The sequence below is a fragment of the Trichomycterus rosablanca genome, chromosome 20, assembly GCF_030014385.1.
Source record: "Trichomycterus rosablanca isolate fTriRos1 chromosome 20, fTriRos1.hap1, whole genome shotgun sequence".
Classification (NCBI taxonomy): Eukaryota; Metazoa; Chordata; class Actinopteri; order Siluriformes; family Trichomycteridae; genus Trichomycterus; species Trichomycterus rosablanca.
The window spans coordinates 19,388,545-19,405,237 of record NC_086007.1 but is presented as its reverse complement, the minus strand read 5'-3'; the positions used below and the strand labels follow the sequence as shown (position 1 = coordinate 19,405,237).

Sequence of the window (16,693 nt, the reverse complement as noted above, 5' to 3'; positions counted from 1 at the left end):
ACCATCAAGTATCATTTTAAGGTGGGACTGCCTTTTCTGACACATGGTCACAGAAGCACATGGTATAAGAAAAACATACGATTTTTTGCTTTATTAATCTTATTTAAAATAACTTGGACTGTACATAAAAAATATGTGCACGTGTGTGAAGGTGTAAAGAAGTCGCCTGTCGAGTTTTATGAAGTTTTTTTTTTTTTTGCATGTTTAGAAATGAGTTTTTTCTTTTTGTTGACTCAGGGCAATGTTGTGCATTAAGGGGTACTTTTCAAGGATGTTTTCGCTGACTATGTTTTAGGATGTTATCATGTATCATCACATGTATTTGTGTATAGTATAAGCTCCAAATTAAAATGTGTTTTTTTTCTCATTTAAATTAACTTTTTTCATGCTTTTTGATAGAAAATGGACATAAGCGTGTTTTATGTAAGACAGAAACAGGATCGCCATGTTAGGCCAATGCCATCTGATAGCGAAGACAGTGAGATAGACAGCAATGACAATGAGGAGGAGTGGAGTGTAGAAAAAGTATGAAATAATGAAAATATAGGGTTTTAATTTCGTACAGCAGACAACATACAAAAAAGTATTTGAGGAATATTGGAGCAACATCAAGCTGTGACAATAATTGTTTTATTATTGTGTTTTTGTTGGCATTGGAAATGTACTCAAGACACCAGTGAGGAAGAGAACGAAGAAGACAATTTGTCAGAAGATGACAGTAGTTCTTCCTAAATCCTGTGATGGAAAACACACCTTTGCCTCTACAGTACCCCCTGAATGGTTACACATTTCTCCATCAGCCAGTGAAATGTTGGCATGTATACAGATAGAATTGTGCTAACAATAGCATAATAAGAAGTGACCTCATGCCTTTAAGTCCCAATTTGCACATAGTTTGTGCAATTACAAATAAGATGTCAGGAAGAGAGGGTGACCCAGTGGTGGGATTTCCCAACAGTATTAGGAGAAGAGGGGGAAGCAGGGCCCCACAGCACCTATACCTAACCAACATATCGGACTGGACAATATCTTACACTGGCCAATAATGTGTGACAAGAAATAAAGATGCAGGGTTCCTGGGTTCACAAGAATGCCCAAAATTATGTGCAAAAAGTGTAACGTACCACATCACAGCAGAGAAGAACTGCTTTTTAAAGTTTTATGAGCAAAGTCTTAGTGCATGACACAACACACTACATAATACAAGCATATACCCATGTACAAAAAAAAAAACGTTTCTTTTTTCTTTCCTTTATAATTGTTTGTTGAGATTTTTAAAAAGATTTTCTGATTTAGTGCTGCTCTCTGAGTTGTTAATTATAATCCGTTTATTCATCATTTTCTCTGAGAATCTGTACCATTGTTGCACAACGTTGCCCTTAGGCAACAAAAAAATATTTTTTGATGGGGGGGGTCAATAAAATAAAAAAATATATTTTATCAATAAAATGTCCCAAAATAAACCTAGAAATAATGTGGAATAATTGCGTGCAGTAGAGGGTTAACAGACCCTAGTAGATTTTGACAGATCCTAACAAACCGTAGTAAACCTTAAAAGACCCTAGTAGACGTTAACAGACCCTGCTAGACATTAACAGACCCTAGTAGACCTTAAAAATCCCTAGTAGACCTTAACAGACCCTAGTAGACTTTAACAGATCTTAACAGACCCTAGTAGACCTTAGCAGACCCTAGTAGATCCTAACAGACCCTAGTAGATCCTAACAGACCCTAGTCGACCGTAACAGATTTTAACTGACCCAAGAAGACCTTAAAAGACCTTAAAAGACCTTCACAGACCCTAGTAGACCTTCACAGACCCTAGTAGACCTTAACAGACCCTAACAGACCCTAGTAGACCTTAACAGACCTTAACAGACCCTAGTAGATCTTTACAATCCCTAGTACACTTTATCAGACCCTACTAGACCTTATTTGAGCTTTACAAACCCTATTAGTTTTTAACAGACTTTAACACACCATAGTAGAACTTAACAGACTTTATCAGACCCTAGGAGACTTTAACAGACCTTAACAGAGCCTAGTAGACCTTAACAGACCTTATTTGAGCTTTACAGACCTTAACAGAGCTTTACAGACCTTAACAGACCCTAGTAGACCTTAACAGACCCTAGTAGACCTTTAAAGACCTTAACAGACCCTAGTAGACTTTAACAGATCTTAACAGACCCTAGCAGACCTTAACAGACCCTAATAAACCTTAAAAGACCTTAACAGACCCTAGAAGACCTTAACAGACCTTACTAGATCTTAACAGACCCTAGTACACCTTAACAGTCTTTAGTAGACCTTGTCAGACTCTAGTAAACTTTTAAAAACCTTAACAGACCCTAGTAGACCTTAACATACCTTACAGACCCTAGTAGACCTTAACAGACATTTACAGACTCTAGTACACCTTAACAGACCCTAGTAGACCTTAACAGACCGTAAAATACCTTAGTAGACTTTAACTGACCCTAGTACACCTTGTGGTAGAAAAATACGATACCTAGTAACAAAGACTCAGAATAAAATCAGGACCACCCAGGATTAATGCAAAAGGTTTATTGCACAAGATCTATTGCAATAGGACACATCTCATCTACAGTCAACCTGCAGTCCATCAGAGAATGTGCGATCAGACACAGAAAAATCACATAACTTATACCCACTCTAGGGTGTTGGCCGAAGCCTTAGTCGTTACCTTAGATGGCGATTTCTAGAACATTCTATCTCTGGGCAGATTTTAAAGATAACTCAAGTTGTTATTTATAAGGAGTTGAAACAAAAGAAACTCTTTACGTTTTCAAAAAACAGGAAATACTGTCTAGTGTCAAAAGCAGAACCTGTCTTAACAGCAGAGCTAGTCTCCAAAAATAACAGAACTGGTCTGGTAAAGTCTACTAGGGTCTGTTAAGGTCTTTTAGGGTCTGTTAAAGTCTACTAGGGTCTGTTAAGATCTAGTGGGGTCTTTTAAGGTCTAGTAGGGTCCTTTTAGGTCTTCTAGGGTCTGTTAAGTTCTGCTAGGGTCTGTTAAGGTCTAGTAGGGTCTTTTAAGGTCTACTAGGGTCTGTTAAATTCTACTAGGGTCTGTTAAGGTCTACTAGGGTCTGTTAAGGTCTACTAGGATCTGTTAAGGACAACTAGGGTCTGTTAATGTCTGCTAGAGTCTGTTAAAGTCTAGAGAGGTCTGTTAAGGTCTACTAGGGTCTGATAAGGTCTGTTACGGTCTAGTAACATTTGTTAAGGTCTAGTAACATTTGTTAAGGTCTAATAAGGTCTGTTAAGGTCTGTGAAGGTCTACTAGGTCAAAGGGGCCTCCAAAAGGAAGCATAAATATCATATGGTTCCCTTTTACATAGTGTGTGGGTAGAAGTATGCCGACTTGTTCTTGTTGATGAGACCCACCACGGTTGTGTTGCCTGCTAACTTTATAATGTGGTTTGAGCTGTGCATAGCTGCACAGTTGAGTCATCAAAGTAAAAAGCAATGGACTAAGGCAGGACACTGACGACTTCTTTGGCATAAGCACGTTGGTGGTCACATTGGAAGCACTGTCCAGCAGCTCTCTGTGGGTTGACTCTGCGTAGAGTTTTCCTCATGTTAGCCATGGAAAGACGTAGCACCTGGCGAGTGGGAAGAGGCATGGTCTTTCTCACCTCCACATTATTTTTGCCTCAAACCAAGCATGGAAGTTGTCGTCTGTCCCCGATGTGACAAGACAGACTGCTCAAGACAGTTTGGCCCTTACTCTTCTGAGGGCCGTCTTTTTGCATGCTTTGAAGGTGGAATCTCAGAACCTCAACAGTGTGCACCTCCATACAACCCATAACTAAGTGATATCTTTGAAAAGATCAAATGGCAACGTCAAATTGGTTTCTTCTTATTTAAATTTGTTTAACTATGAAATATTTTTATACAATAAACATTTATTTATTTGTGATAATGACAAAATATTAGTACAATGTCTTTTGTAATAAATTACATTTCTTGGCATTTGTATTTTTATGTAAGGCTATTTTTACTAATTATATAACACTAAGTAAGACATCAAATGTTCCATATAGAAAGAAATACATTCACCAAATGGCAAAAATATGTGGAGACCTGGCTATGAACTTGTTGGACAGTGCTTGTAAACCATGGGCATTAATTGAGTTGCACTCTTCTCTTTGCAGTCTTAACAACCTTCACTCATCTGGGAAAGTGTGTCCGTGGGAGGTTGAGGTCAGGGCTCTTAGCTGTCATCAAACCATGTCTTTATGAAACTTGATTTGTGCACAAGGCCACACTTATGCTGGAACAGGTATGGGCATTCCATGAACTACAACCAGCGAATATAGAAGCATATAATGCACTTTACAGAACTGTAAGCAATCGCTGTGTAATAAACAGAACAGAAACATAAATAATTAACATTTTAACCTATATAGACTGTTGCCTTGAGATGGACAATCTTAACATAAGGTTTTCTTTTCTTCTACTCTTCATCAACCTCTTCGTCAGGACAGCAATAGTATTCAACAAAACAGATTTGTCCGTCATCATTCCGTACGAGGTACTGTAGCGAGAGGAACCCTCGACTGTCTGTTCTCACTGAGACCTTACAAGATAAGGCCAAAGCCTTAGTGGAGGGTTTTAATAGAGACATCTTGTACCTGTGAGTACAATCAAAGAAGATTTATTAGCAAATGTTTTCATAGCAAAGAGAAGAAATAAAAATAGGTTCTTCATTTGGTAACAGCAGTTTATTATGCTAGCCCACCACTGCTAAGATCTGGATTCGAGGTGGTATTAGCCAGCCAGGCATCTACATTGATTATGTCTGAGAGGGAGACTGAAACAACACTGACCAGGTGTCACATTAGATCCCTACATCTGAGTGAACGTTTCAGTACCATATCTGAACCGTGTTTGTTTGTTAGTTTGGATTTTAACGCCATTTAACATTTGTGTCATTTAATGGCGACCATAGGTATTATGTATCTGTCTTTATATTTTGGTCCATTTTATATTTTCATCTTTATTTTTATGGCTGTGAGGTAGGTTAAGACTGTTCTTGTGTATAGTTGAACCATGTAAAGGATCATGAATCCTGTATTATATTCATTTTTGCTATTCACATTGTCATGGTTGGGGTTGTTGTGATTCCAGAACACTGGGTGCTAGGCAGAAATACACTCAAACAGGGCACCAACTCAATGAGGGCATCCCACACTTACAATCACATCCACTTGCAATTTAGATCAGCCAATTAACCTTCTCCTTTATGTGTTTTAGAGGTGGGTGGACCCAAAAGAAACCTAAGCTGACATGAGGAAATATGCCAAAGTCAAGAACAGAATTGCAAGTGAGTTTATGCTACAGTGTGATATGCTTTAAATATGGCTTGTAAAGATCTTACCTGTTAGTCTGAGTCTTGGTACACTGGAACAGCTCCATCATGTCTGAGTCTTTCGGGTAGTCATAATGGGCGTTTCCTGAATTTCCAAATGTCGACAATCTTGAGGGGAAAAGACAAAAATAAAGCTGACTTTGAAGTAGCCGGTTATGCATACTGACATAACCACAGTTTTACAAGCTGCCACCAGTGCAATATCACTGGACAGGTAAACATAACTGGTGAATAGCACTGATTAGTGTCTTAGTTATGACTGTTTTAATGGCAGATAGAGGCATTTCTGGCTAATTTTATCTTATCTACTTAAATGAATTACAATCATTCAAGCGTTGCTCAAACCTGTCTTCAAAACATGGCAGTGCTGGCTGCTCTTCTATGCTTTAGTTCGGTTCTTTTAACGTATTATTGCATGTGTATGGCCCGTTTTTTATGATACTCTTAATAACAATGTTAAGAACCACTCTTAAAATGTATTACATAAAAGTGGACCGCTTAGTCAACCCTTACAGAGAACACAAATGTTACCGCAAATACAATGAACATAACTAACTAGAAAAACATTAATTTGATTGATACTCCCAAATTTTTTTTTGTGAACCTGACAGAGCGCTCGGGTGGTGCAGCAATAAATTACGATAGCCCACTACGGCTGTGATCCAGTGTTTGAATACTCAGCGGTGCTATCAGTCAGACGTCTACATACACACAGGATTGCATATGTCTAGGGAGGAATGGCCGAGGCCCTGTGATAATGTGGGGTCCTGTCTGGGATGTGCTACTGCAATGGCGCACTGCCAGTGATCCCGGGGAAACGGACCCACCGACCAAAGCAAGGATAGAAGCGGTGGTAAAATATGGTGATGATCAACCTGACAGATTGTGCTCACTGTAAAAACTGGAACAGAACTTTATGGTAGAATATTTTTACCATGTATCTGTAGCTAAAATACTAAGCTAGCCTGTTAACTGACAGTAATAATATGTGCTGACATAGAAAAATGCAATAGAAAATGACATAGAAAAGTCCATTTTAACATTGACCATAATACCAGGTCGTATGATCTATACAATGCATAAACATTCACAACATTTTGATAGTAAGCTGCATGTTTAATACCTGAAAAATGGTTGACTTGGTGACATTGTTAACTGCAGGATCTCACTTGTCATGTCCAGCTCTGAAAAGGCCTCTTTTAGACTGTCAGACTGTAGAATCACCTTGTTGGTAACATCAGTGCTGCAAAAATCAAAATCTAAGGGCTCCTCTGGCTCCTGGGTGTTAATTTTGCAAACAGTAACCACTCCTCCCTCCTCCAGAAACAGGGTTAACGGGTAGCCATAGCCATTGTAACACATTCTCAGAGCTGTGCTTACCCCTAAATGGTAAGAGTGAAAAATCATTAAGTATGAGCTAGTACACATCAGTATTTTAGCAAAACTCTATACTATAGCACTATGCACAGTAGATAAAACACTAGTCAAACATTTAGCAAGCACATGTGGTGCATTATTTTTTATTAAACAGTACTATCTACCTGGTACTGTGCTTCCTCCAAAGATGGTGAGGCAATCCAGCAGCACAGTTAGGTTCACCTGAAATGCAACTACATCCTCTTTGAGTGAAAATTCTTGGAATACCTCTGCCTGAAAAAAATCACATCCTGTTACACTGACTATTTAAAGCTGATTGTATTTTAAAATCTGCAACACTAACCTGAATGAATGCATTTGCTTGAAGGCATTTGGAATCCTCTACAGTAACTTTTAACCCATTTTGCGTTGCATTGAACATTGCATGGTCTTTGAGGGATATGGCTTTCAGAATGTTGGAGAGATTCCTTACGTTATCCAGACTTGCTACCAGAACATAGTCATCATTTCCTGACTGGGACTGGGTTGACAGAGGCATACTTCTTTACAACGCGAACACCTGCAAAGGAGTGTCCAAGAAAACCAAAAGTTTCACCATGGTCCACAATGAATGATTACAAGGCTACCTGAAGATGTATTTTGTTATTAGACATATACACCGATCAGCCACATTATTACCACCTCCTTGTTTCTACACTCACTGTCCATTGCATCAGCTCCACTTACCTTATAGAAGCACTTTGAAGTTCTACAATTACTGACTGTAATCCATCTGTTTCTCTACATATCTTTTTAGCCTGCTTTCATTGTTCTTCAATGGTCAGGACCCCCACAGGACCACCACAGAGTAGGTAGTATTTGGGTGGTGGATCATTCCCAGCACTGCAGTGACAATGACATGGTGGTGGTGTGTTAGTGTGTGTTGTGTTGGTATGAGTGAATCAGACACAGCAGCGCTGCTGGAGTTTTTAAATACCATGTCCACTCACTGTCCACTCTGTTAGACACTCCTACCTAGTTGGTCCACCTTGTAGATGTAAAGTCAGAGACGATCGCTCATCTATTGAGTTGGTCATCTTCTAGACCTTCATCAGAGGTAACAGGACGCTGCCCACAGGGCACTGCTGGCTGGATATATTTTTGGTTGGTGGACTATTCTTAGTCCAGCAGTGACAGTGAGGTGTTTAAAAACTCCATCGGCGCTGCTACGTCTGATTCACTCATACCAGCACAACACACACTAACACACCACCACCATGTCAGTGTCACTGAAGTACTGAGAATGATTCACCACCTAAATAATACCTGCTCTGTAGTGGTCCTGGGAGAGTCCTGACCATTGAAGAACAGCATGAAAGGGGGCTAACAAAGCATGCAGAGAAACAGATGGACTACAGTCAGTAATTGTAGAACTACAAATGGACAGTGAGTGTAGAAACAAGGAGGTGGTTTTAGTGTTATGGCTGATCGGTGTATAATAAACATATTTTATTATTAAATCTGACTTAGCCATTCCAAAGCACAACTTTCTCATATTAAATGACTGACTTAATGATTGACTTGTGTTCATGATTAATTTACTTGTGTTTTAGGTAATTGTTGCATTACATTGTTTAATTTCAATCAAGCTAAGAATGACAACTTAAATTATGCTTTTCTAATAGCTGCAAGGTGTCTCCCTCCACCATGCTTCACAGTTGGTGTTGCAGTGCAGTTTGTTTGTGATCTCCCAGCACAGCGTTGTCAACTGTTGTACGAATATTTAGAAACCCAGAAACTATGTGGATGTTTCAGGTGGTCTTTTGAAAACTTTAATGCAGTATTTCAGTCTAAAGAATATATATATTTTAATTTTATTTAGGGCATTTATTACCCACCCCTATTTTCCAAGTCCACTTGTTTTTTCCTTAGCACAGGAAACCACAATCATTGTCCTCAACAACTGACACAACTGATGGGCATACTGAGCAGGGTTCTCCAATAAGAATAACAATGTGGTGGGGCAAACTTACAAACTGATTTACACTATATGAACAACAGCTTTGGGACACTTAATTAGTGAACTTTAATAGGATTCCACTATTGCAACAAGTCAGTTTATAAAATATTCCATGATTGTTTATTTATTAGAATTTTAACATCATGTTTTACATTTTGATTGCATTGTGACAGAATAGGTAGTTAGTTTTACAAGATTAATCAGTTCAAGTTCAATGCAATTTTTTATGTCCAACTTACCTACTTACTTGTATTTGGACTGTGGGAGGAAACTGGAGCTCCTAACGGAGACACACACAGACAAAGGGAGAATGTAAAAACAAAAAGGACCTGGACCGCTCCACCTGAGAGCCAAACCCAAAACCTTCTTGCTTTGAGGTGACAGTACTACCCACCGAGCCATTAAACTGTGAGTGGTTTCATAAAATTTGAAAGCATTTAAGATCCTCTTTAAGAACCTCATTTGCGAGGTGGCAGATAGATGTACATTAGCATGTTTTTTAATTGATCATTTGCAGAGAATTTAGTAGACGTTGAACACACCCCAGAATGTCAGACAGCACATTGCAGATTACCTGTAATCCCAAACATCAGTGCTATAATAAAGCATTAATATTTGTCATCAAAACTGCCAGGCGTTTATAAGTCACAGATTGTAAAGAACAAAATGCCGTATTTTTATTGCGTACAGCGTTTTTTTATGAAAAGTAAACTGCTTATAAAGCCTTATAATGAAAGTAACACTTGTTTATGTAGTACTGTTAGCAAAAGTTCATTTAGGTGGGTTAATGCATGTTTCATTGTGTCTTTCTACCATGTTGTACGAGAAAAAAGCATTCCAGTTAAACATACTTGTATTTTTCTTTGACTGACTAAATTTTAAGATAAATGTGTGGTTTGTGTGTGAATTACAATTACTTAAGAGCCTTCTTTAGCCACTTTATATTAACGTGTAGTCACGGTGTTCCGTACATCATACAGGTCGGGTACAATCAAATTTATATCAGTGTGTTTTGTACAAATTATATTTTAATAACACAGGTAAACTAGCTATAACGTTGTTCTTGGCTGCTAATTCAAAGAAACATTATTACTGTTGATACAAGACTTAAAAGTATACAGAGAACTATAACATATATCACACTTACCCACTCAACACGGTTTATATAAAAAATAAAACTTTTCTATGACCAAAACGAGGAGTTTACAATAATTGAATTTGTGGCGCTATGTATTACCATCTTCTTCACTAATCACCTCACACACTCCATCATGCACCGAATAGTCCACCTAGAGTTCAGGAGAACCACGTGAATGCTCAGTAACGCATTTTATTTGCAGATTTCCAAGCAATACCGCAGGACATCGTCAGAGGATGTTTTGGACGGACATGGCTTGAAAATCAATGAATCTGCATAATCTGGAACATTCAAGCTGATTAGTAGGAATCCTTTCAAAATAATCAAACATCACGTGCTGTACTAATAAATGTTTTAAATGGCTAGAATGATATTGATAGAACATACAAAAAGATAAACTTTGCGTTGTTAAAATTCTCAACATTATAAAGGGGGTTGTTTAAACAAATAAAGCGAATGTTTTGTTCACCCCTTTGAAGAAAATAGACCCGTCCGTCGCCCGGGCAGCAGGGACACAGTGGAAATGGAGGCGGAGTCAAAATAAACTGAAGTCAGTCTCAGTGCCACATAGTCGCTAGCTGTTCTACGGTGAGACCGATTTACTTTTTTGCTTTTATCGATTACTTTAGTATCATATTATAAATATAACGTGGTATATTAAGGTTAATGTTAATATTATTATTTGTTGGGTAATTTGCTCAGATTGTGCTTTGTCAGCAGGTATTGTTATTATTGTCAGCTAACAGACTAGCTTAGTATTTTAAATGAATTCAGTTATTAGGACGTATATGAAATATATATATATATATACTGGTTTGATCAGTAATGATCATTAATACAGAGTAATAGATGATATAAATATAAATGTTCACCATTTATTACTCTGTATTAATGATCATTACTGATCAAACCAGTCCAGCTGTTTATAAGTAACCATCTGTAGAGTGTTTTGTTAGTTCAACATAGTACTTTTACTAAATGATGAAACAGATGGCAGCTTTGTGCTCACTTGTAGTGTATGACAGCTCAGCCATGTAATTTTCTGGTCTCATAACATACTTTTAAATTCAGTCACATTTGACTTCTTGTTGTATTTCTAACTGCAAAAATGTTGTGTAACCAGGGTGGCCACTTACATAACCCCAAAAAGGAGGACATCAGACCCCAAATAGGAGGGCATGACAGTGGGTAGTCAAGATAGTTATTATAATGATAATTCTTATCATTGTAATGCAACCAAATAAACTAGACAATTGCCATATTAATGAATGTTTTACTCACCACATTTAGAGTCTACTTATGATACTTCACTAGAAAATGCATGAAATTCATCCTTCATACTCTTCGAACTGAATGGGTGGTGGGTCAACCACTCAGAGCTGTACCTGACAGGGTGAACCGTTATTAAAACCTAGTAATTAACTTGGTGGGTGTCCTCACAGGTGTCCTCACAGAAAGTGGTGGCTTTAAATCAATGAAATACAAGTAATTTCTTTTGATATATTTGTAAACCAATGACAGGCAAATTAATTATGATTGTTACAAGCATCCGGTTGGCTTTCAAAGAAGGACAAAAACGTGTTCTCGCAGGCATTGAACCAGACTGCAGACACCCTATGTGTAACCCAGGAGTTTACTTAAAGCATTCTTTCCCCCAAAACATTAATCGAATATATGTAACAAGGAGATATTTCAATATTATATTTGCTAGTAAAAAATAACTGAACTTGACTGCTCCTAGACAGACTGGATCTGGTGATGGCTAATGATCCATTAACAGAAGCTGGCCTTCATTTTGATGAACTAAATAAGTTAAGAATACTTGATCCAGATGTTGGCCAGAAGACCACAGAGCTCAAGGAGGAATGCAAAGACTTTGTTGACAGTACGTATGATTATATGCCTATAGCCTATAAGTCCTGTATAAATGAATGCCAGCCATAGACAAAACTGCTAAATTCCTGATTCACTTTCACTTTCTAAAACAGAAATCGGTGAGTTCCAGAAGATAGTGGGTGGGCTAATTGATATGGTAGATGAACTGGCCAAGGAGGCAGAAAAAGAAAAAATGAAGGTATTTATACTACAGTTCATTTCAAAACATGGCTTGACATTTTAATGATTTCTGCAACTGTTCTTTTGTGGTGATTGAACACTTGGAACGCATACTTATTTGTCCAAAGATTTTGTTTTCTTTCATGTACAGGGGTTGGACAAAATAACTGAAACACCTGTCATTTTAGTGTGGGAGGTTTCATGGCTAAATTGGACCAGTCTGGTGGCCAATCTTCATTAATTGCACATTGCACCAGTAAGAGCAGAGTGTGAAGGTTCAATTAGCAGGGTAAGAGCACAGTTTTGCTCAAAATATTGCAATGCACACAACATTATGGGTGACATACCAGAGTTCAAAAGAGGACAAATTGTTGGTGCACGTCTTGCTGGCGCATCTGTGACCAAGACAGCAAGTCTTTGTGATGTATCAAGAGACACGGTATCCAGGGTAATGTCAGCATACCACCAAGAAGGACAAACCACATCCAACAGGATTAACTGTGGACGCAAGAGGAAGCTGTCTGAAAGGGATGTTCGGGTGCTAACCCGGATTGTATCCAAAAAACATAAAACCACGGCTGCCCAAATCACGGCAGAATTAAATGTGCACCTCAACTCTCCTGTTTCCACCAGAACTGTCCGTCGGGAGCTCCACAGGGTCAATATACACGGCCGGGCTGCTATAGCCAAACCTTTGGTCACTTGTGCCAATGCCAAACGTCGGTTTCAATGGTGCAAGGAGCGCAAATCTTGGGCTGTGGACAATGTGAAACATGTATTGTTCTCTAATGAGTCCACCTTTACTGTTTTCCCCACATCCGGGAGAGTTACGGTGTGGAGAAGCCCCAAAGAAGCGTACCACCCAGACTGTTGCATGCCCAGAGTGAAGCATGGGGGTGGATCAGTGATGGTTTGGGCTGCCATATCATGGCATTCCCTTGGCCCAATACTTGTGCTAGATGGGCGCGTCACTGCCAAGGACTACCGAACCTTGTATCCTGAAGGCGGTGCCGTGTATCAGGATGACAATGCACCAATACACACAGCAAGACTGGTGAAAGATTGGTTTGATGAACATGAAAGTGAAGTTGAACATCTCCCATGGCCTGCACAGTCACCAGATCTAAATATTATTGAGCCACTTTGGGGTGTTTTGGAGAAGCGAGTCAGGAAACGTTTTCCTTCACCAGCATCACATAGTGACCTGGCCACTATCCTGCAAGAAGAATGGCTTAAAATCCCTCTGACCACTGTGCAGGACTTGTATATGTCATTTCCAAGACGAATTGACGCTGTATTGGCCGCAAAAGGAGGCCCTACACCATACTAATAAATTATTGTGGTCTAAAACCAGGTGTTTCAGTTATTTTGTCCAACCCCTGTAAATTGTAAGTTTTCTGAACAATATTGGCTTTTTAATGGAAGACACTAATTGTTGAAGTTTTGTGAGTCAGATCTGGACTGCAGGCAGGCCAGTCAAGCACACACATTATGTGTCTACAGTTGTAGGGCATACAGATTAAAGGCCTGGCATTGTCTTGATTAAATAATCATGGACTTCCCAAGAAAAGACAGTGCCTTGATGGCAGCATGTGTCTCTATAAAATCCTAATATACACCTCTGCATCAACGGCGCCTTCACACGTATGCACTGATGCACCCCAACGCCATGAAATATTGGCTATTACACCTTTCACTGATAACAGCCATAGTCGGCCTGTGTCATAGGCAGTATAGGCAAATGCCAGGGGGACTGTCCATCTATAGACCACAGTCCATCTATAAGACAAATCATGGTAACACTGGTAGCACTGTTTAAGCCAAAACATACACTACATTTGTAGTTAAAATGGAATAATGCAGCTGTGTGGTGAAGAAATACTTAAATAGCATTCCACATAATTAGAGTCAGCCATCCAACCATTATGTTTTACAGTTCAGAGCATTTTTAGACCTAGAAAAAGAGCAGAAATCTTCATCTCACAGGTTTGTTTTTAATGTGTTAATTTAAACAGGCCATAGGTGCGAGAAATCTGCTAAAATCGGTTGCAAAACAGCGAGAGGCCCAGCAGCAACAACTTCAGGCTCTGATTGCAGAGAAGAGGATGCAGCTGGAAAGGTTATTTTGGCCTCTGCTTTTTTACATCCACATTCTTCCAAATCATCTGCACCTTACTGTGTACTCAACCATACAACAATTCTTGTATTCTTTATTCCTTTACAGGTATCGCATTGAATATGAAGCTCTATCCAAAGTGGAAGCAGAACAGAATGAATTTATTGATCAGTTTATACTGCACAAATGACCGGCGTTTTATCAACATTCTGTCGAGTGAAATGAAATTATGATGCTGTGCATCTCGTGACCTCCTAATAAGAACTGGGATTCTGACTGGTCATTTGGTTAACTGTTTTGAAATTAACATGAGTTCTTTTCAGTCTTTATGAACTGCTGTTTGTTTGAGCAGAGTGCTTTATCATGACCAGTTCCTGGCATTAAAATGTAACATATCTGTTTTACAATGTCATTAAATGAATATTTATATGACAATGAAGATATTTATAATATTTATATACAATGATTCTGTAAATTTGACTTAATACCTCTTTTGCTACCAGGTAAGAAATACAGTATCTGCATGCTACTGTAAATAATGAAACAATACAAAGAAAAGTGTTTTGCTTTTTATATTTTTTGTTATCAATCTTTTCATTTCAGAACACTATGTATGTCCTATGGGACCACAAATAAAAGTAGATTAAAGTTCAATACTGAACAGTTTTATTTTTTATTGTCTCTTCATATGTTGCTTTTACAAGCACCATGTAGAGTTGATTTATGTTCAAATACATTTATTTTGCTCATGTATGCCTACATTGTTACAAATCAAAACAGCACTCTGATTCTGAACAAGCAGTACAGCGCTGGCATTTTACAGTTTCTTGATGTGAAGCAGCTGATGGACCTGGCTTGTATTTATCCTCACTCAGTTAGCTGGCAGAAGGGAGCAACTGGCATTTTAGTCATTACAGGTCTGTACAGCATTTCTAAGCATGTGCCATTCCCAGGCATCATTAAGCCAAATTCTGTTAGGAAATACCTTAAACACACAGATTTCTGGCAACCCGGTAACTGCATAGTAATAGCAATGAAATTATAACAATTCCATGCAAAGAAATTGACTGCAGCTCTTATATATTCAGTTGTAGTTAACTGAGTCAAGCAAAAAGTGATGGCTGGTTTTGTACCACAATTTATGCCTCCTCCTTCTAAAAAATCAGGTGTAGATTCAACAATTACTTAGTAAAATAGCCAGGATTCATTTTCCCTCAGAGTGTGGCAATATTGCACAAGTAGTGTGGGTTCCACATAACACCAGGGTCAAACTAGGTTCAAACTAATCCAATCACTGTTTGTAATCTGGCATTAGTGTTTTTGGCATGTGTGACAACATGGGTTTCCTGTGAGTACTTGTTTCACCACCTCTGCCTAATTTAAATTGACTCTGGGTGTGATTTAATGCATAGATTTGAGGTATGTGTGATGCCATGTGATAGACTAGCACCATATGAATGGTATTCCCACATTGCATTCAATGTTTACAGATGACATCTGTACTAACCAGGACAGAACGGTTATTAAAGTAAAGATTTTCTGTTACATAGGCAAGAGTTGATTTTCTATCAATGGAATGGTCACAGCTTGACACAGACATATGTGGTCCTCACAAAATAATATGTTTGTTTACAAAGATGATTCTTCATAAAGATTCAGATTGTTTCTGGCACTTACAGTACATTTTCTTTTTTTCTCAATTAAATCAAATTAACAACTGTGATTTGTAGTCATTATATTCTACTTTAGTTTCTTGGCTTTGGATGAAGTCTTTGCACTTGGAGAGGCAGAGCTACTATATTCTGAGCTGAAGAGCATAGTGAAGAGCAGCATGATGGGAATTAAAAGGTACGGAGCGTATACAAACACCAGTGCCCAACGCTCATGGGAGGTTTGCGGACCTGGGTGAGGTACCAGTGGGAAGTTGTGCAACAAGATGTGGCCAAGAATGGGAATCAGGGTGGTGGCCACATGTGTAGAGTATATGATTGCTGGAGTCCTGATCCATCTGCAGCTGCCTACAAACAAAATGTAAGTAATTTCCTTAAGATGCACATGCAAAAGAGGGAGGGATTAAGGTATTTAATTTCTATATGAATCTGTATTGTACAATAACCAGTCTATTTATGATTTACTCACCTTTCAGGAAGGCATATGCAGCTACTGGAAAGAAAGGCAACTGAACAAGGGCTTCACAGAATATAAATGATCTGAACCAGACAGGTGGATCCAGCACCATGGGATCTTTAAATTCAGCTGCATACCAGGTCAACAGATCTTTCAGCTGGAATAGATATGACAGTTCAAACTAGAAACTTTGTAAGAGACTTACAAAACTAGAATTTAGGATAAAATAAAAGCAAAACTGTTACATTTCTAATTAAACAGGTGTTGAGTATAAACTTACTGGTTGAGGATACACGTGTTCAGGTAGCAGTGCCTGCAGATCAATGAAGAGTGTTATAGGAATATGAGACGCAAAGTAAATAAAAAATATAAGTTCTAGGACGCGAAGAAACATTGTTTAAAACAGCTTAAAGAAACTGGATCAACTGAAGGATTGACAATGACAGAAAATCCGATAGAACTCCACAAGTCATCCACACACAA

General features: G+C 38.5%; 3 protein-coding genes across 9 annotated transcripts; 1 reads left to right on the top strand and 2 right to left on the bottom strand.

Annotated features, from left to right (window-relative positions):
* Nucleotides 1-3,948: 3,948 nt before the first annotated feature.
* rad1 (RAD1 homolog (S. pombe)) lies at nt 3,949-10,115 on the bottom strand. 5 transcript variants are annotated; one of them, XM_063016698.1, is made up of 7 exons: nt 9,922-10,115; nt 9,014-9,054; nt 7,119-7,334; nt 6,940-7,048; nt 6,522-6,780; nt 5,408-5,506; nt 3,949-4,661 (listed from the first exon to the last, which is right to left on the bottom strand). In XM_063016698.1, the coding sequence occupies exons 3-7, from the start codon at nt 7,311-7,313 to the stop codon at nt 4,484-4,486; spliced, it is 840 nt and encodes a 279-aa protein (XP_062872768.1). In that variant the 5' UTR covers nt 7,314-7,334; nt 9,014-9,054; nt 9,922-10,115; the 3' UTR covers nt 3,949-4,483. The 5 variants fall into 5 exon arrangements, with proteins under 5 accessions (XP_062872768.1, XP_062872769.1, XP_062872771.1 ...); XM_063016699.1 differs by having other exon boundaries at nt 9,022-9,054; XM_063016701.1 differs by having other exon boundaries at nt 10,012-10,115.
* Nucleotides 10,116-10,451: 336 nt separating this feature from the next.
* Nucleotides 10,452-14,737, top strand: ift20 (intraflagellar transport 20 homolog (Chlamydomonas)). Of its 3 annotated transcripts, none has more exons than XM_063017052.1 (5): nt 10,452-10,500; nt 11,658-11,797; nt 11,901-11,986; nt 13,983-14,086; nt 14,192-14,737. In XM_063017052.1, the coding sequence occupies exons 2-5, from the start codon at nt 11,671-11,673 to the stop codon at nt 14,271-14,273; spliced, it is 399 nt and encodes a 132-aa protein (XP_062873122.1). In that variant the 5' UTR covers nt 10,452-10,500; nt 11,658-11,670; the 3' UTR covers nt 14,274-14,737. The 3 variants fall into 3 exon arrangements, with proteins under 3 accessions (XP_062873122.1, XP_062873123.1, XP_062873124.1); XM_063017053.1 differs by having other exon boundaries at nt 10,456-10,500; nt 11,654-11,797; XM_063017054.1 differs by lacking the exon at nt 10,452-10,500 and adding an exon at nt 10,614-10,632.
* On the bottom strand, nt 14,733-16,693 carry tmem97 (transmembrane protein 97). The gene is made up of 3 exons (XM_063017051.1): nt 16,491-16,693; nt 16,223-16,367; nt 14,733-16,101 (listed from the first exon to the last, which is right to left on the bottom strand). The coding sequence occupies exons 1-3, from the start codon at nt 16,602-16,604 to the stop codon at nt 15,824-15,826; spliced, it is 537 nt and encodes a 178-aa protein (XP_062873121.1). The 5' UTR covers nt 16,605-16,693; the 3' UTR covers nt 14,733-15,823.